This window comes from Bombus huntii, chromosome 16 (assembly GCF_024542735.1).
Source record: "Bombus huntii isolate Logan2020A chromosome 16, iyBomHunt1.1, whole genome shotgun sequence".
Taxonomy (NCBI): Eukaryota; Metazoa; Arthropoda; class Insecta; order Hymenoptera; family Apidae; genus Bombus; species Bombus huntii.
In genome coordinates this window covers 299,461-320,448 of record NC_066253.1, presented here as the reverse complement: position 1 = coordinate 320,448, position 20,988 = coordinate 299,461, and the positions used below count along the sequence as shown (strand labels likewise).

The 20,988-nt window shown below is 41.8% G+C and overlaps 1 protein-coding gene across 7 annotated transcripts in view; it reads right to left on the bottom strand.

Moving 5' to 3' along the window:
- LOC126874833 (polypyrimidine tract-binding protein 2) overlaps positions 1-7,899 on the bottom strand; it is a 419,953-nt gene extending 412,054 nt beyond the window's left edge. For 4 of the 7 annotated variants that reach the window (XM_050637314.1, XM_050637319.1, XM_050637315.1 and 1 more), the window contains exon 1: positions 7,752-7,899. Coding sequence is in view for 1 of the 7 variants with exons in the window: in XM_050637312.1 (XP_050493269.1) it covers positions 7,752-7,759 (8 nt within the window). In the remaining 6 variants the exon portion in view is untranslated. The remainder of the gene's footprint in view (positions 1-7,751) is intronic. The other 3 variants (XM_050637312.1, XM_050637303.1, XM_050637304.1) reach the window with 3 other exon arrangements.
- Positions 7,900-20,988: the final 13,089 nt, after the last annotated feature.

Genomic DNA, 20,988 nt, shown 5'->3' with positions numbered 1-20,988 from the left:
ACAACGATCGCAAGTCGTCGCGTTTACATAGAAAAAAGAAAAAAGAAAAAAGAAAAAAGAAAAAAGGAAAAAAGAAGAAAAGAGATAGAACGTGGTTTCATTGAAACGAGGTGACCCACGAACGTTTCATAATGCGCGCGTCATATGCGTTCGAATAGTTGGCCAATAATTTTCCAATCTCGTCGGTTCGAGCGTTACAGATGGCGCCCGTAACTTCGAGCCGGAATCATCGAGATGATTCGATTACGGTCCGACGAATGCGATCGAAAAGCATTCACCGCGACCATTTTATTCCGACAAAAATCGACGCACCGTGGAAATCTCGAATCAATAGTGTGTTACCGCTTGCTGGTACGTTTATTCTTCTGTGTTAATGGAGTGTGGGGAACGATGATGGCGATTAATCGACGTTCGGACGTATCGAGTCCACTGGACATCGTGTAAACCGTTCCAGCGTGGAACGTTTGTCTTTTGGACAAAGTAAAAACCGAAGAGAATCATTTGGAAGAATCGATTGGCAACGAAGCGACGATTTTCGCAGCGACAGCTAGTCAGGCAACGATCGTTGAAGCGATAACAATTAACGAAGTAACAATTTCTAGGTGTAACAATTAGTAGGGCAACAATTTTTTAAAGGATAATTAATGGAACAACGATTTTGTACGATGATCGTAATTCGATTGCGCCAGGCACGATAAATATGCGTGGCGTAATGACGTTGGCGGCGTTGATAAATGCAACGGCAATGGGGCTGAATGCGGCGTCTATCTCGCTGTTCTCGATATTGCGTTTGAATGGACGTGGCATCGATCGCGCGTGACCGTCTCAAAGGGGCCGATCCTCCGCAACCATTAGATTCGCGCGCGATCCGATTCTCCCCCGTGACGCGATACCAGTGTCTTCCAGCGCGATAACGGAACCATTGTCGCGTCGCGAATTGGAACACCGCGTTGCGTCTGCAAATTGCTCGCTGTCGATCGATAAATTATCACGACACGTTCTGACAGGTAGTCGTCGTTGTTGCTTTTACAACGGATTCCATAGCCAACGTCTTTCTTTCATAGGCTGACACAGCACTCGCAAACTTTCTTTCACGATTTCCACGACGACATTGCGATCCGACTGCTTTTACATTTATCTAGCTTTTATAGTTTCTAACGAAATGGAGAAGCAATTTGGACAGAACGTTTTTTCGCGCGTCGATCGTCGACTGATATATCGATAGCAAGGTTAGGAAGAGCAACATCGACAATGGTAAACAACGATGTTACAACACGCTTCGAGTCGCGTTAGCCAAGCCACGAACTAGAACTCTGTCCCAAAATCCTATCGTCTTATTATCCAACTACGAGCAACTCGTTCCCAATGGAGTCGTAGCAAACCACATATTTTGCTGCATTGTCGCTGTCCGTTTGCCGTATCGTCACCTTGGTGCGCTTAAACCTATCGACGCTTTTTCCCACCCCTTTATCCCGATGCCACTACCTCAACCGTCCAACTACCCGGTTCCTCCGTGGAAACGTTCGAACGGAATAAAAGAAACGCTCTCGACCCATCGTAAAAAATATCCCACGGTCGATCCACTATGGTACGTATAGCAAAGCGGAGCGAGCCGAACAAAAATGGCAAAAAACGGCGCTCCAAAGGGAAATAATAGAGAGAGAAGGAGATGGATGGAACGCGATTGACACGAGTCGCTACAGGTTGGCACACGCGGCATCGTATTCATCGATATAAACGCCGAACGATGGGGAGGGAACGTGGGCTGTTTCGAGGCTGCGTCAAAAAGTTCAATCGACGGATGCGCAGCGATGCATTGGTAATGCACCCATCCGGAGCTTCGAGGCCAATTTGCCAGATAGAGGCAGACGGTGGAACGAAAGAGACGCGAGGATTCCCTGGCACGGAGGCACCATGTCCCTCTAGTAGCAATTACCAAGCATTCATCCCGTGGAAACGTCCCCCTTTTCTCTCTCTCCCTCTGACACTGTCAGCGATTGGCCTTTCTGTTTGCCACGGAGTAATCAAAAATCAAGCGTCCAGTTGCCTGACACGGAATTCCGACGTAGAAGCAAGAAATTCAGCCTATCGGTGTTGGTATTATCGTGCGTCGACCGATTTGCCGCGCTGTTCCGACGTAGAAGCAAGACATTCGACTCGTTGGTGCATCACACTGCGTAAATATTTGAACATCCGCGGCTACTTGATCGAAAGGTTGACAGTTTTGTTATATCTATTTTCCATGTTATTAATCGTTCGCTATTTTCGTCTGGTACAGAGGGACCATTGCCAACTAAATCTGGGCGATCGCGAAACTTGGTAGGGACACTTGTAACGGTTCCCCATAAAATGGCCAAAGCCTATTTTTCGCAACAGCGCACGCTAATTTAGCAGGGTAATTTTACGCACGAATAGAATTTTCTTATTCTCTCTCGCGAACGACATCTCTCTTTCAGATTCTATACGATATCGCGGTAAATTTTCTATATTTTCCAAGCTGTGTAGTACGCTCGATAATGGAAACCTAACGTTTCGATCGCGAAATTTCAGTTGAATTAATTTCTCAGCTTTTAAGGATAACGAAGACCTACGTACAATACACGTCGAGAATCTAAATTACCAGGTACGGTTTGCACATTTTAGAACTTATTCCGGCTTTTCGGTAACGATCGACGTCAGTGCGAATCAACGTTGGACCGCATTAGCGGAGAAACCTTAACAGATTCGCGAAACCTACAGTTGGTATACTCAAGTTACCGTGATACACGGTATCGTTTTCGTATTGTATACCTGTAACTCGCGGTATCGCGCAACTTGATATTCGAAACCTGCCCCAGAACCATCGTTTTATGAACTTATATCCGTATTGATCCTAATACTCGCCTCGTTTCACCTAATCTCCTGTCAGACTTTACGCCTTTTTCTCTTTTTACGTATTTCAACGATAACATATGAAAAATTGCCTGTTGGTATGTATATATACTTACACAAACACTGGCGAACACAAGTGAAATCTGAATAAAAGTAATAAATGTAAATATCGAAAACGCGTAAGAGAAACCCCTATGAAATACACTTAACTTAAAATACGCGAGATGCAAGATTTATCATTTCTTATCTACGAAAGAAATCGTGTCGGTAAAATTGCGTGTTTTTCCCCTATTTAAACTCGCAATCGAGTAAAATGATAATTTCGACGTTGACTTATCGAACTTTGAAATTGAACTCCGTTTCCAAACCGATGAAACGCTACATCTGGACTAATCGCGTTACTCCGAATAGGCCAAGAACTGAGTCGCGCCAAAAATACCCAAAATCTGAAAACGTCGTTTATCTCCTCCCGTAATTTCAAGGCCGGCGAGACGGACGTTCCGCGCGAGGATCGTCCGATATCCGTCAAAACAGGTCTCAAGAACGATCCGTTTAATTCTACCAGAATGCACCGGTGGGTGTCGGTCTCCCTTAAGCCGGTGTTACAAACGTGTCGCGAACGATGCCACCTAATAATTGTCCTACTATCGCGTGGCGGCAAGGATCGGAATCACTGGGTGTCAGGACGAGATCTATTGGCGTAGCGGAGTCGCGTACGCGCGATCAAGACGTCTTATTAAGTAGGCGCATGCAGCCCACCGATAAATCTTTGGCTGGCACTGCTCCACTGGCAGACGACGTTCCGCTCGTCTTATTGCATATCTCGCGGACCGATGAAGTGGCGAAACCTAATTTCGTCCCTGGACGATCGCCTCCTCAACGAATATAGACATCTTCGGATAGAATTATCGAACGACGTAGATATTTATGTACTACGCGAAGCTGGAAAGATGATTAGGTTGATGGCATAGGGGCAAAGGAAATATATTACTCTCTATATCTCATCGACGACTCTATATAGATTTGTTTGTACGATATCCTCCCGTATAGGGCAAGTCACGTTTCACCATCTATATTCGCTGTCTATATTAACAATTTCGTTTCCGTGATATTTTCCCATCTAATGTAACAATCGAAATATTTATATCTGTTTCGAACATCTCCTTACGCTTTTATCGATACCGGCATGATCGTACGAAAAGTGCCGGTAGTCAAAATTCTACCAAAATTCTAACGCTACATTGGCATCCAAATTTGTTTCTGCTTTAACATTTAACTGGTCCGCGTGTTCATTTTTCAATCGTTTCAACGGTTGATCGATCTCGTCTCGAGTCGCGTAAGTCGTCGAGTTGTCCCTTGTTTGGGTAGGGTTTTTTAGTTTTTCGTGCCTCGAGCTCTATCTTCGCAATGGTAAAAATAAGTGGTATACGTAGAAAAAAAAATTATCCACCAACGATAGGTCGGTGCGAGAGTTATCGAATTCGCAGCTCTGACGTGACCGTGGGTTGATAAAGCACACCTGTTCGGGTCGAAACGTCGGAGCAGTTACCGCGTGCGTCGAAATACCGACCGGAAAGTTAACCCCGCATGAAACGCGACGGCTCCTGAATATTTCAACTTCCCGTCAATCGCACGAACCACGGCAAAACTGTACCATATTGCCACGTACGCGATCGCGCCTACGTATAAGAGGAAATAAAAAAAAAAAAAAAAATGTATCTCGAACGATTTTTATAACGATAAATTTTTCATTGGAAGATTTCAAAAGAGAGGAGTTCGAATCGGCAAACTTTTCGCTGGAAAATTCATAGAAGAAGAAATTCCGATTGAAAAATCGTTCATTCGTATAAAGATACGTGTATTTAAAGAAAACCACGGTTAAGATAAGAAGATACAGTTAAGAGTATTAACCTATACAGGTCTGCATAGAGAATGCCCGAATGGAATTATAAGTACAGCCTCGTAAGTGTAATTGGTAAATCGTCAGTGTTTAGCGGTAAAACGCACCAGAGATAGGATTAGCAAAGCTTCTGTTAAAACCCTCTCAATTGCTCTTCAGCTGGCAATAAAGTGGAAAAATGGTTAATCGTGTTAATGGTTCTCGATATTTCCTACAAACCCATAGTTCACCAATTGCTTTTAATATATTACGAAAATATAAAGCACACTTACGTAACATCCAACGTCACTTTATCAACTTTATATTTCATAAACATAATAGAATATAGTTTGTCGAAGATAAATATCCTACTTTATCATAGATTTAACAATAGCTTGAATTCGGAAATACACCGTATAACAATTATACATAACGCTATACTAAATGGCTACTTACTATGTACGAAACTACTAACACTCACTAAAATACGATATGCATAAAAACATTACACATTTTATTAATCCAATTCCAGATAGAGTATATGAAAATCGATAAGACTCTTGTACAGGATATTCAAAGACAAATATTATTTCAGCCAGTTATAGCAATGATTTTATGGAATAATAACAATAATAATAAAAAAGAAAAGGGGAAGTCGTACGAAGCTTGACAAAATAAAAGATACCATTAAAAGGTTTCGATGGCAAGAAAGAATTCGAAAAATGAACGCGTATCAGGAAATAACTAAAATTAATTTGACTATCGTCAATCGTCAAACGGAATAATAACACCACTTTCGTGTTTCACTCGATTCTTTCCAAATTCCATTATTCTTTAGGAGTACCATTATTTCATAGAATCATTACCTCTTAAAATATATTCATTCCCAAACTAGCCTGCACAAGAGAACACACGTCCGAAACGTTAAGATTTCCCGAAAGCGTCGCATATGTTACCCAGAATTAATCGACTCGTTGGGTATGCGCGAGAGCGAGAAGAAAGGAGAAGCCAGCGGGCGCGATGACAAAATAATGATCATCGAAAAGCGTCTCGAGAGCATATTACACATGTGTGCGTGCATTATTTGAGAGAGAGAGAGAGGGGGGGGGGGGGAAGAGGGAGAGAGGGAAGGAGGGAGGGAGGAAGAGAGAGAGAGAGAGAGAAACACAGTCGGCCACGCGACGCGACACACCAGTTTGACGAACAGCATCACGTGGCCGCTGACACGCAGAAGCAGAAAAACCTCGAGTAACGTCTGGTTGCGCACGTGTACGTCTATACAGAGTGATTGAAAAAGGACGAACGATATCTTTACGGAGAGTATCTTGGAAATCTTGACACTATCGGTAAGAAGGCGATTCTACGTGAAAAATCGAATTTGAAAATTTATTTCACACATATATGCGTAAATACGATTAATTACTGGTTAGGTGGGAGTAAATAATCAGCAGAAGGTTATTATACGTTCGAAATTAAGACGTTGTTCTCGAGAAAATAAAGTTTGAACACTTTAGAAAGTTTAGCTTGATACTTTGTCAAATTTAATTTTCGCGAGAACGAGACGCCATACGAAAGGATATTCGACTTCTTTTCACGTGGAATCACTCCTTGCCAATGTTGCTATGGTTGTTAGGACACCCTGTATGGTGTGACATTAGACGTCGAAACAACGAAGAAGTTCAACTTGAAAAATAAGCCTCAAACGACATTAACGTACGTGAAATTCATAGTCTTCGTGTCTTTGCGATCACACGGTATAAATTTCACCTTTTTCAACACCCTGTACATGCGAAAGGGAGACAAACGAAAGCGTAGAGAAAAGGGTACAACGTCGGCAAGAGGCGGAGGAAAAAGGAAAAAGCAAAGTTTGAAAGAGCGCCTGCTCCAACAGAACGCGTGTATCCTTATCTCTCTCTAGCCCACGTGACGCGTACTCTTTCTCTCTCACTCCAGCTTACGCGATTCCGAAACATCGTTCGCTTCTCTCTCTTCACGACGCACAGATCGATTCTTTCTTTCTCTCTCGCTCTCTCTTTCCTCATCCACTCAGCTACACCCTTTCCTTTCCCTTTCTTCCACGACCGTGCACGACACCTCGCACACATTTACGAGGCACAGAGCAGTGCCACGCTAACTGGCCGGAATTTTGCTTCGTTAACTGGCCGTCAAGTTCTTCGAACTCTCTTGTACACAACTAAATATTACTAGCAAAGTTCGACGAGTCACTAGTTATACATTTAAAAATTCTTGTCCTCTTTTTATATACGATTTACAGCAGTCTTATATTTCGCTAGTGATTAATGCTCTCGCGTAAAAGCACCAGTTTGATGATAAAATAAGTACAGAATGGTTTGTCAAATTACACAAGAGCAATAAGTTGAATGATAAAAAGAAACTACTGCAACTGAGTTTCGTAAATTACATAAGAGCGATCGGTTGATTGTATCAATTGAAGTAAATTCGTAGCGTGTATAACCTACAATTTGTAACTTATCAATACACGTATATGATAGTGCCAACATCGGTAGTAGACAATTTTCCAATATACGAGTCGGTTGATTATCCTACTTTTGATGTAAACGCGTAAAAAACGAGTTTATAACCCAATCTACAATTTCGAACTTTTCAACACACACACTGTAGTAACAAGTTTGACAATGAAATTATATTTGACGTAAAATACTAAATACTAAAAACAAGGATAGCTAGTAACTCATTAATTCGCTAAATATACAAAGAGATCTAATATTATAAATACAAATAAACCATATATTATGTAACACATAGTAAACTAAATAAACTACATGTCACAACCAAATAAGGGATATTCCTACCTGACTCGCGCTCGTTACCAAAGATACTTAAAATTTCCTAAAAACGATAGCTGTCTCGATAAGTGGCCAGATAGGCCCCCCCCCCCTTTGCCAGTTAACGTGACGGTATGTATGCACGCACACAGTGGCGTACAATTCGTCGATAATTCCCATGTGCACAAACTCACCCGTTCATCCTGATGGTAGACGGCCACGTTGACGGTTCTCCCCGGGGCTGATGTTAGGTTAAGTGAACTCCCGCGTTCGACGTTTACGCGCACACGGTTCGCCAAAGTGTATATCCGGCAGGCGATCTCAGCGACGACACGAGGACGCAGCGAAAACAACAGGTTGCATGTGACGGCGGTACAAATATGGCGGCGAAAAATATCGCCGTCCGACCCGGCGCGATGTAAACTCGCGGCTGAGAACGCGTGCACAAGCTCAGGCACACTATCAACGATCGAGTATCTCTCTCTCTCGCGCGCGGTTCGCGTATACGTTGCGTGTCCCTGTCGCTTGTAACCTTTTTTTCCTAACGTCTACCCGCAATGTCTCTGTTCGTTCCTTTCTCCCCTCTCCTTTTGCTGTCTGGTCGACCCGAGGGGATTCGCCTGTCCCTCGAGACTCACTGTTTTTCCGTCCTCCGACGAAAAATGTAGCAAAACGTAAACGCCGCACCCGAACGCTACTGCACTCGTCGCCGTCACCGCCTCGATCGACGTGAACGTTCGAAACGATGCGAATCACGAGCTCTCATGCGGACACACACGCGGACCCGTCCACCACGTACACAGAGAAACGCGAGTCTCGGCGAAGAATCGCCGGTTCAGGGGAGAGAAAAAGGAGTCCGAGGAGAACACAGATCGTACACACGACTCACGCACGCCGAATCGTCGTCACGAGCGACAGGAGACACGCGCTGCCACTTTTGGGCCGTGGCATTTCGCGAGACAGATGCACTCTCTGCTGCATCCAGTTGCGCACGATGCTGACACCTGGTGGCGATTTCAAGCGACAGAGTTAAGAATGACACGGGTATATTAGTTGTACCGGCGAATGATTACCGACTGATTTTATGTACGAACGTGCCTTGTCTGTTCTTACATGACGTCACATGTTCTGTAATACCGACTATTCGAAAGTTTTATAACGCCCTCTACAACGTACAATGTCGCGTCGAGTATAATTAGTCCGTTTGAACAGGTTCCGTTTATTTAAACAAAACTTTAGTTAGTGCTCAATTAAATAAAGTTCTGGTGATCGAATTCGTCCATTTGAACGTAAAGTACCGTTATGTAAAACCGTAAACGAGAAATCGTAAGTACTAAAGAGAATTAGTAACCTCTTACTTATTACTTGAATTACTTGTCCCGCCAATTAACCCCACTACTCCTTCTTTTCTTCTTAACCTCGCTACAATTAAACACGATAGACGTAATGTCCCCCTTTTGTTGAATAAAACAACATCGGTAATTAAATTACTAATTGAAATAAAACGATAATCATAAATGTAAATGTTAAACATAACTTTAACCTTATCTATCCTGGGCTACCCTACCTTAACTAACTGTCTTAAACATTTTATACTATTCATTTATAACAATTAAATTATTAGTTTATTTTCGTAACATTTCTAAACGTTGTCTATTATATTTAATAATTTATTAATTGTGTACAAATACACTAGACACCAACTGCTGGACAATAGACGGGGTTCGATTTCTCGTCTACGTTTCGCGTAATAGATGCAACCAGATCGAAGGCAATGGGATCTTATCGTCTATTCAGTTGTTCTACGATTGGTGAGTCGCATGGTTTGGAATTTTTGGTGATGGGCTATTTAAGTATGTACATTTGAGTTGAAATGCGAAATGAACTATCACGATTTTTACCACAGTCGCGCGCGGTACGACGACTATTGATAATTATCTTTCGTTGATTTTATCGAAAGATATTTGAAAGATACGAACTGTGCAATTAACGAACTGTAATGGGTTCCTACTTCATTATCAAATAGTTGCACAATACATCTTCTGTTCCCAATATATAATAGCGTAGGTTGCTCTTTCCATTATAATTTGTCTGTTAGGTTATCGATAAATTGCACTGCGAGTTTTCCGAGTCATACATCCTATATACTTGATAGCATATAATTAATAGAATTGATTTGAGAATACGAAGATTAATTCTGACATAATATTATGAATAATGAAAATCAGAAGTATGTAATGAAATTCGGAAAAATCTGTAATTGTTCTAACGACTCGATGACGAGATAAGATGTCGAAGCTTAAGCGACTGAAATGTCCCTGCTTTTACTATATACCACACACAATCGATACCCTTCCCGCAAGAAATATCTAGGCAAATGCGTTCAACCTTCTACCATCTTCTAACATCCCTATAAGGTTGTTTATTCGTTCTCTGTTCTCGATGTTCGATTCTCGGATTTGTCTTCGACCAAGAGCCATTTCTCCGTCGTTCTTTATCCGTTTTAACACACAAATAGAGGTTAATGAAACATCGTAGTACAAGTGTATTAATATAACTAACGCATACTTGTTTCCTGTTACTGGCATCATGAACTATCACGCGAACTCTTGCCTTCATACTTTCCTGATCATGTGTGGCCGAATGTTTCGAAGTTCGTGTGGTTACTAGTATTACCACCATAGAGTTTGTATACTAACTGGAAGACAGTTCGCAAAACATTGGTTTCTATAACGCTTGTGCAGGTATACTCTCTTACGTTTATATGTATAGCTTTACATGTATTAGGAACACATGACGTCTATTTTGTTTCTAACTCTTTGAACTTTGTTTATATTTGTATAAAAGAGGTGAATTATTTCAAGGAAAATAATAAATAATAAAATATCAAGTAATAGAACCCAGAATGACAAGTTCGAAGTTCCACGTTTTCTTATAGAACTACTAATAACTCCCAATAATACTCTATTACTGAACAACGCTTTTAAAATTTTTAAAGAATCTAAGAAACTAAAGGATTAACTATCAACAAATAAAATATCCATATTAATGTGAAATTGTTATATATAAACGCACACTTCCCTGAAAGCTCAGTTGCGTTCCAAAGAATTTTTGCGCATACATGATCTCCTGATGTCTTGCAAACTGTGTTTCGAATCAAATGGCTGCCAATGCCACAGTCAATCATGAACCCGCAACGATCTGAACGAGGCGACTTTATAAAACTGCTGATTTCCCTATATCAAGAGCTTCGATAAGTTTTATATCGTGAAGGAATATGTTAAATAATAAACATAGAAAAGACACATTGCATTGATATCTAAAGCCAAATTAAATTAAAGTCTGTTTAATGCATATTTATCTTAACCGCTAACCTTTGCACCACTGTCGCATTGACATTCAATGGCGGGCACTTTAAAAATGCTTCGAAGGCCTACGAACATTTTGTTTCCATCTCTGTAGCTTCCAGGACTATAAAAGCGACACAGAGGCACTATCGAGGAATATCCGTTGCCATTGCTCCTCTCTCGTTTGCGTTCCTGATTCTTTAGCCGTTTCTGTTTCTTTCAAAGTCACTGAAGCGGCAAATCCTTCTACCCTCCGGGAGCTTAAGGGCGGATACTCAGGTGGATTTAGATCCGCGCGTTTGATACATTCCTGATCCTCCTGGAATCATCTTCAGAAACAAACTCAACTTCGACAAACTCTCCGCTTCAGAGAAACCAAGTCGATCGCATCGACCGCGTCTGAACGCTCGAACTACAATGCTATTAATGACTCGAATTTCTTCTGATTTATGTATCGTATATATTAGAATTTTCTTACCACACGGTATTTTAGTCTCCAAACATTGTTAATGCTTCGTTGTCATACTGCTCAAATTAACAGTTACTTATATATTTGAAAATATACTCGACGAATTTAACGAATTGTTTGAAAAGATATTTAACTTGGCACAATCGATATCCATCCATGCATACCTTGAATAAATATTTATATTTCACTGAATATATTATTCTATTGTATAATAATTTACTGACCAATAATGTTAGTGAATAGAGAAACAACAAATTGTAGGTTATAGATTTATGCTGCAGAATTTTACAATTGTACCTCGGATATATATATAGAATCCTTAAAACTTTATCATGTTTTTGCCCAATCTGTCATTGTTATACGATAGAATTTATTTATTGACTCTTAGATGTATGGGTTAAGATCTAATATAGTAATATTAGTTCAGTTGCGCGAGACAATCTACATTAGTAGAACAATAACTACAAAGTTTTCATAAGATCTAGATTGTCAACCGAATAAACTAAAAGTACAAACTAAAAGTAAGGGAACATTGTCACTAATTTCCAAGGAAGGAAATGCTCGAAGGACATATAAGGTTTCACAGGGGATGAGTCGACTTTACACGTTGCTATGCTATCCTGGTCGAAGGTGTTTCGTATTACACGTGCCTGTAAGCTTGAAACACCCTGGACAACATCGAAAGCGGTTCCATCAAGCCTGTTTCGAGGAAACGCTCGTGAATAGAGAGAGCGTCCCGTTAATAATTTGATGCCTATGCCCATGTAAAATTAGCATATTAATAAGAAAGACGGCGACAGCGGTCAGGGTAGCAGGATGAAATGGCAGGAGGATCATCGTCGTGGCTCCTCCTTCCAGTTACGAGGATCCTTCGTGGCTCTTCTCCTTATCTGTGTTCCTAGTGATCGAGTCTCCGCATTTAGAACTCAATGAAGCGGATCTAATTGCGGTTATTACGACGATACCTGCACGTTTCGTCCATACAGTCTTCAAAGATTTATACAATCGGTTTTTTATACTTGAACACGCTAATTTAAAAGTCATTCCTTATGGATTATACTTGACAACTTGAATTAAGAATAAAATTGTTATTTAATAATAGTTATTTTATTAGTATCGGTATTAGAACTTTTGGTACTTTGAAGAATCGTACAGATTTTGTTGAAGAAAAGTTATTTAATCGAACTAATGGATTGTCTTACAGCTACGTAGATGATCCTTTTGATTCTACAATTCTTCTTGATCACATACAACGTATTCGATAAATGCGATACATACGAACTTTTTCTAGTGGACAGATGACATTTGTCATTATTATTAACTTTTATTATGAGAACGACGAACGTGAGAACAGGTAGGCGCGTTTTAAAGAAACTCAAATGCCAACCTGTTTCCGGGGCGAAACTCCGAGGCCACCATGATCTCCTGTTAACAGAGATATCACTTTTCATTTTTTTCATATCTCATCGTGGACTTTTTCGGTGGTTTGGGGTCAAGGAGCCAATCCACCCACCACCTTCTCTCTTTCCTCCATTCCACGAGAGAAACGCAAGTTCCTTACCTTAAACTCCTCTTTGAATATCTACAAATTATTTACACGACGCTTGACCTAGAAAAAAGATTCCTATTACGTACAACGATGAATGTTTGAAATTAGCATTGTTAATTCTTATTTATTTTCGCAATAAAAAAAAGACGAATTTCGGAAAGGATTTTGTACGCGATGAAAATCGTTAGGTGTACAACGTCCTTGTTCTCATGGACATTCGGAAAAAGTGAAGAAACAGACAGGGCTAGACGTTAGGGTCAAACACCTGATTATCTCTCGTTGTATTCACGTGTCCCGTTCGATGGAAACGAGTTGCTCTGTGAATTCCTGTGACCCTGCTACCAACCGTATCGTGATTTGCTCTTGATGCTGCCTTTTCTCCCTTTCTTTTCACCGTTCACGTGGCCACAACGTGAAAACACCCAATCACGATACTCGAGACAATAGCTGCGAAACATGGACTCCTGGTTCTGGATGTATCGAGAACGATTCGACTTTCTCCTGAATTCTGGTATCTCCAAACCCTTCAACGGAACAGTTCGATGAAACTGTAACGGCTCTTTTAAGCGATTTAACCTATTACGATGTAGCCTTTACAAGACCGTTCGACTATTTCTTATTATCCCCGGGAGATATATTAGTTACCTGGTCGATAAGACAATATTTGGTTATATGAAAATTGCGTTCGACGCGATTATAGAAATTTGTAAATTACATCCGTACATTGGCTTTCATATAGATGTTGTAAGTAGTTATTACAACGAGAAAATCGATTGAAATAGATGCGTCGAGAGTGGAGATGTAGCCAGGAAGGAAGACGCACGAGTGACATGACGTGAACAGAAGCGTATTTGGTGCCATATTACATGCGCAGTGTAAACAACTCCGTTACATCGACATAGCAGGGAAATAAGGCGGACGAAGAGGTACCCTGGCGGGAAACCGGCGAACCAGAGGCACATATCGGCGCGAAGCAGACCAAGAGCCTTTAAATATTCTCTGAAGAGTCATACAAGCTACCATCATCCGTCTTTCAGTCGGTTTTACGTTTCAATTTTAAGTACCTTACATTTTAACGTTCATCAGAGTTACGACTCGGTGAAAATTCTTCTATACTTGCTTCAACGAATTTGATATTCTTTTATTTTTGCTTCGACAAAATTTACTGTATTGCGACTACGTTGATAAAGGAAGAATAATAATTGGCAGACTATTGGCGATTCTAGGTGAGGTAGAAATTGATAAAAAGTTATTTATGCTATGTTAGAGAGACTTTACGAAAGACCAGGAATATCGTTGTGTGGTAGATTCACCGTTTGCGATATGTAACCATAGATAGGCGAATTCATATCTCTCATATATCGTAAGATAGGAAAACAGGATGCTCAAGAGCTTCAGATTATGGCGTACTCGTCATATTTTCATGGAGTTTGGTATCTCACCATGGCAACACCCTAGCGGCCATCGCGAGCCGGCAATTACGAGTACGTGCTATTGAAATACCATTACGTAGAAGATATCATTGGGCGTATCTGAAGGGAAATTGTATTTGTAGATACTTATCTCTATATACGAGTACAATAATGCCTTCGCATTGGAAATTATATCCTTAATTCGTGATTACTTTGCACGTTCGAAGAATTTCTTTATCGTAATTACGCGATACTTGATAAGAAGAGTTTTGTTAATAAGAACATTTAATAAGAATCACAGAAAAACGAACAATTTCGTATATTAAAAAGAAATAAATCGTTTTTCTACGCTTGTTACGTTAACGTATCTTTTAGCTGAAAAAAAATTATGGATTTTACGCAGCATGATGTTTCTTAATAACAGCAGGATATCGTCTGAGGTAGCAGAGTCCTTCAAAACGTACATGATTCGAGAATCTTATATTCGCCTTGCAACATCTGATGAGATCCTGTTCAAAATGCGTAGATGTGCCTCGTTGAAGAAAAAGCGTAAGGGAATGAATATATATGGGACGAAATAACGTTTCAGTATTTCGACTAAAACAACAGCGAAGCGAGGAAAAAGATGGGAGATATTTCAACTTTGATACTCAACACTTGGAAGTTGGTAAGCTCTCAAGATTCTTGAAAAACAAAATGCACGTTTATTTTCAAAATGTTATACATTCGTGTAATAACAATTGCACAAAATCATATCAATCGTTTAATTACACGAAACATGTAAACTGTTAAGATACAAATAATCGTATAAAATATTAGGAAACCGGATGACCGGAGATTATGTAAGTCTATCTTTTCCAATTAACGAATCGAACCACACTGAGCTCCACCTTCCTTCCTCGTAAATCACTTTACTCATTGCGAATGAAGCGCACTCGGGCCATCCACGGCTAATTTCTCCGCGTGTCCCATCACTTCAAAAACCTACCAACAAAAACACTAAAAATCACGCACGCAGTATTTCAAGGAGAATTCTCGGCGAGGACGATTCTTACGATCTCTCGCAACCCCTCCAGCCCTTAGATGTCCGGAATATCTGCAAAATCACATTTTTCCAGCTTGGATATATTTTCGATTTTGATATCGTTAATATCTAAATACGAATCGATCAGTGTTCGATATTCTGTACGATGATTCGTATATTTAAATCGTAAGATGCTTTGAAACACATGCGACGTTAAAAAGGAATACCCATCTCAAGATGAAAAATCTCGCTTCTTCGATTTATCTCCGATCGAACGAACCATTTCACTTGTACTTATGACCGTAAAAACCCGTTTTCCCCTGCTACAAGCCACAAGCCACGAGCCACAAGCCACGAGCTACACAGCCAATATAACATATCTTAAGAGTATTTGGTGGGGATAGTTTCTTCGGCCCTAGGCGGCCCTTCGGTGGGACCAGGAGGTGTACCAACACGGGCGGAGAGTTGCCAAGGCCAAACGAGCTCCATCCAAGTGCTGCGATCCTGCTGAAAATGCGTGGGCGCGGTCTCCCCGAGGGCTGGCCTCGGCCAACGAAGGTCGCACCCTTTTTCGACTGGCGTGCGCTTGGCCCTTTCGTCCAACCTCGTGCGACCATCTGTCCCCTACCCAGCCGCGCGCGCGACCGTTGTCCTCCGACCTCTCCACCTTTCTTCGCGAGCGATCCTGAAGGAACGGCTCGTCCCGCCGTACAGTATCAAGGCGCAGGCGCGTGCAACCATACCACGTGGCTGTCGGCATCCCTTTCACGGGTTTTCATAAATTTTACCCTCTGATCGTTGTATGGTAGAGACAGTGGAAAAATTTATCAAGATAGGTAACACACGAAACGAGCTATATTATCGTATATCGGTTTTCTAAATATTTCTATCTCCACGATATTCGATTTTATATTTCTTATTTGTATGTCTGTATGTCGGCCGTATTAGCGTTTTAACGAACCAAATATACGAAACGTAGTGTATAATGTACGATATGGTGAAAAGTAACATAACACGCAAACACGACCAGAAAATGCAGAAAACGAATGATATCGATGAACAATAATGGAAGAATAGATACGAGTCTGGCGGGTAGAATACCAAATTGCTTTCATTCGCCATCGAGATCATTCAACTCCACCCTCCAAGTTGCTCTCCACAACGCATATTCACCGATTATATCGACGCACACACGTTACAACCCCTCACGCATGCTCCTACCCTGCCTGCCCCATCGACGAACAGTGGGATTGTTGAAAAGGAGAACACTGTTGCGCAATGCGGCATGCGCGATTCATTAGGACGCTCTCCACCTCTTTGGGGTTTCGAAGCCTATGTTTACGCATGCCAGTGTCGATTTGCCGGCCTACCAGACCCGCCTGAAGGGTCGATTTCAACTTTCTAGTGGCAACTTTCCTGCACTGTGGTACATGTCCAGTGGTCCGACAAATCCGGGAAAATTAATTCATATACACATAGATATAGATATTTGATATTTTTTAAAACACATTTCGTATCCTATTCGAAGCTCGAATCCTATTAATTAATCCTATTAATCGAGATGAATTGAGAGTGCTTGCGTCTTACGAGTCTAAGAGAGAAATTCTTGAGAGTCTTGAGAGAGAAATTTCCGAGAAATATCCGTAAAATAACCCAATGTACCCAATCCACGCTATACCCGAGAGTAGAAACACATAACTCCATCGGTGGTTGCAGCCACTGAATCACCTCGGAACAACGTCCGTCGCCGAGACTCTCGTTCACGAGCCGCTGCAACTGCAACTAAAATCCCCCTTGTTCCCATTGGCGGCTGTGTCCAGCGCCAAGGCCAAGTTCATCGAGTTCGAGCTCCCCGTCTCCTCGTCCCTGGGTCGGTTCCTTCGCGTTTCTGTGTTCCTGTTCAAAGAGCGGGGGCGGCTCCCGCGGAGGGCAGGCCGTCAAACTCGCGGGGCGGAACCATGACACGAAGAGGCGGTGCGGAATCGCGACCTCGTGGCGACGAGCACCGGGTACAAATCGTACCGATCGTCCGCGGCGTAAGATCGGTTTCCAACGGCGGCTACGTTGTTCGCCGCGGGGTCTTCGGTGGTCCGAGCGAACAGGTCGACGCCACGCGGAGCACGTTGCTCCTGGATGGAAGGCAGCTCCAAGACGGAAACGCCCAGGCGTTAGGTGTATCTGCGTGGCGTCGTTGATGTACGCCCAGAAGACGTTGTGTAGGTGCACCTTCTTAACCCTAAACTTGGTGCTGCGGTCGGATGTGGTTGATCGGGTGTGACCGTCTATGGATAAATAGGGGAACGGTTGAACGTGTTTCTGGATATGGATATGGTACAATTTGCAGATTCGTAGCTCTAAATTCCGAAATAGCGGCGATATATTGCACCGTGATTACAAAATATATTAGCACGTTATCGTGTTTATCGTAATATTTACACACCGTTTAATCGGGATAGGTATATCAAATTCCATATCGTTCGATAGTACGTACTTTTATGTGGCTTGATCGATCGGCTGTGATCGTGATCCGTGGACGAATAGGGGAATGGGTGTGTGTGCTTTTGGGCATCGGGGTATGATTTAAATATTGGGAAAGGATTATACAGTAGCTACGACAAAATATTTCCACGCCGTTGTATTTATTGTAACGTTTAGATAGATATCAATTAATTAGGTTCACGAATGTTCACATAGAATGTTCACAAATTAGCAAGACGGAGTACAAAATGGACCCATAGAACGTTACATACGTAGGAAAGCGCTAGAATTGGATATATTTCAAACATTCGGTATTATTGACCGTAGAGAAGAAACTCTCGAAACGCTTGCTTCGTACAATGATAACGCTGATTTATATAACCTGGACTTAATTACACTGCGTTAGTTAGTCCTAATTGGTAGGTACTAATTCGTGGAAGTAGTACAATGTTATAAACGAGGGAACGGATTCCGTGATTGAGAGAGCTCGTTTAAGCAGGTTATATAAATGGAGGAAATGAGAGGTTCGCTGGGCGAGGATTCAGGAAGTGAATTTCACAGAATGAAAGGAAACATACGATTACACTTTCTAACGTTCTATTATCATTTATTATCTGTAAAACGTTTCTTCTATCTTTCCATGGCAGCTTCATAAATATTTCACGCGTGTTGTTGTCGCGAGAATTTATGATTCTCCCAGATTAAACGCGAAATCCAGTGTCTAGAAACTGATAAAAGTATAACGATCCTTTCTAATATCATTAACCTACGAAATAAAGATATTTAAAGTTCGACAAAGAAAATAGATTATACAACGTATTATACGTAGTAAATTATATAAATCAGATTGCGTTTCGCGATGATAATGGATTCAGCGAAAGAAGAAGTTGGAAATAAATTATTTACAACTTGATACTATTCGTCGTAATGATCCTATGTACGGTATATATGGGATGCGGTATATAGAATTATATAATTGATCATATAACAAAAGGTTCGGCATGAATTGAAGATAAATTATTCGTAACATATATATACATATATATATATATATATATATATATATATATATATATATATGTAATATATATATATATATATTACAATACCAAACCACCAAACGCGATGGAGTTTCTCAAAGAGCGATAACAAGTGATACGAAATGGAAAAGACGTAAATTGGCTAAAAAGCTTCCCTCGCGGAATATTTCAGAAAACATTGTAAAGCGATCTACATGCACCGACGAGGTCCATAAAGAGCACCATTCGTCCATCCCATTCGAATGATCCCACCCCCCACCCCCCCGGTCGAAACACATAACGGCACAATCCATTAATCCTCCGAACCGCCTCCTGGCGGAGAATGAACCGGACTGGTGCCAGCCCCAGGGGTAACGCACCCCAATTCGCTGTCCAAACCATCTCCTCGTCGTTCCTCCTCCCCTGATCGTCTTGTTTACTCTTGTATTGTCTAAAACCATCGTTGATCGTCTCTTTATTGACACGTTAATCATCTTAAATGTTTAACTCCGTGGAAAATCACGTGATTTATGTTCCCCTAGCACTTTTGTGTGTCATCCAATAATCAGCTGGCCTTTCCATGGTATCCTGATAGCACGAGTTTGTCGATGGACTGAAGCTACTTGCCGCCGGACAAACTAGCCTAAATTCCTTCGCCACGAGTATTTCACTCGGATAGCTTAGACCGTTTCGATGCTGAAACGAAAGATGCCGATAATAACGGCACGATATTGCTTGCGTTACTTTGTAACGGCACGAGGCGTATGTATGAATATTAATTACACCGTAGGTGACACTGGTTAGGCAGCTATCAGAATGTAGGAGGTCTCTTGGCCTGGATAAGGAGGTTAAAAACCCTTTGAATTTAGGGTGGGAATGGTGGTATAAATTGGGTCTTGGTCCTGGGGAAGTTGACTCGGTTGAAGTCGTGATTCTGGCCTGGGAAACTGCTGGAAAGTTTGAGAGAGAGAAAGAGAGAGAGAGAGAGAGAGAGAGAGAGAGAGAAAGAGATAGTTGAGAGGGACTTTAAGGGGAAGTATCGGTTCTATCAAGGATCGATGTTTGTTCTGCTGTGGAATGGGTTTAGATCGGATTCGTAGATCGCAAATAGAAGGAGAATTTTAAGCAAATTTACAACGTATAATTTATAGCTTTCGAAAAGATCGTTTTCCTAATTACAGGAAAAGTATTTGCTTGTAACCGTTTTACGCGACAAAGCGAAGAGACAAACGAGAAACGCGTTGGATGGATAGGTCCGGTCTAGGCAATCTCATCGCTAACCTAGGCTAGGCCTTCGATCCGATGGTTTCCCGCGGGGGTTCCTCGCGAGGATGTTATCCTGTGAAAAAAGCGTGGGTGGAATCCCGACGAGGCGAACCCTTTCTCTCCAACGACGACAACCCGAATCCCTTCAAGCGTCCTCGCTTCACCCGCCATTAATTTTCCTCTCCCGTCCTGTCCGTTTTCCTAGCCTCTATCGTCGTCATTCTCCCTTCCGACTCGTCCACGGAACGACAGTTTCCGAAGAACGGGACGAATCACCAGAGCAACATAACTCCCCAAGGGCAAAGCTACAACCCGTGCCAACCTCGATAGAACACCTTCTCGCGATGTATACCAGCCTACTTCGAATATGTGAATATATTTTATTCAACCCTTTCCCTCGGGCACCAGATTAAATTATTCCTATTGGTAGGCTGTCCGACGTTCCATCATCCAGAGCAGACCGGCTCTGTGGAAACGTAGAAACGCTGAATGCACTCTGTGCTACTACTGCGTCGGCTAATCGCCGACGAATCGCGTGACACGCTTTCGAAAACCGTGCTTCTGTCGTGACTAACCTGGTGACCGTCGAGTACAGACTATGGTACCGACACATGGAAGATCGTAGGAATTTCGTACGACTGCCAGCCAACTTCTGTTAGCCTGGGACAGGGGGATCAAACCAATAGACTGCCGATAGCCCTTTCGATTATCGGAACGATCAGAACGAGACCCTTCCTCCATCTGACTTGACCCGAACGTTGGCATTTCTTAGGTGCGCTTAGCTGGTGGTGACCCCTACTCACGTGTGTGCATTGTGCTACAACTCCTCAACGTGTATCGTGCCCTATTCCTTAGTCGAGTTATGAT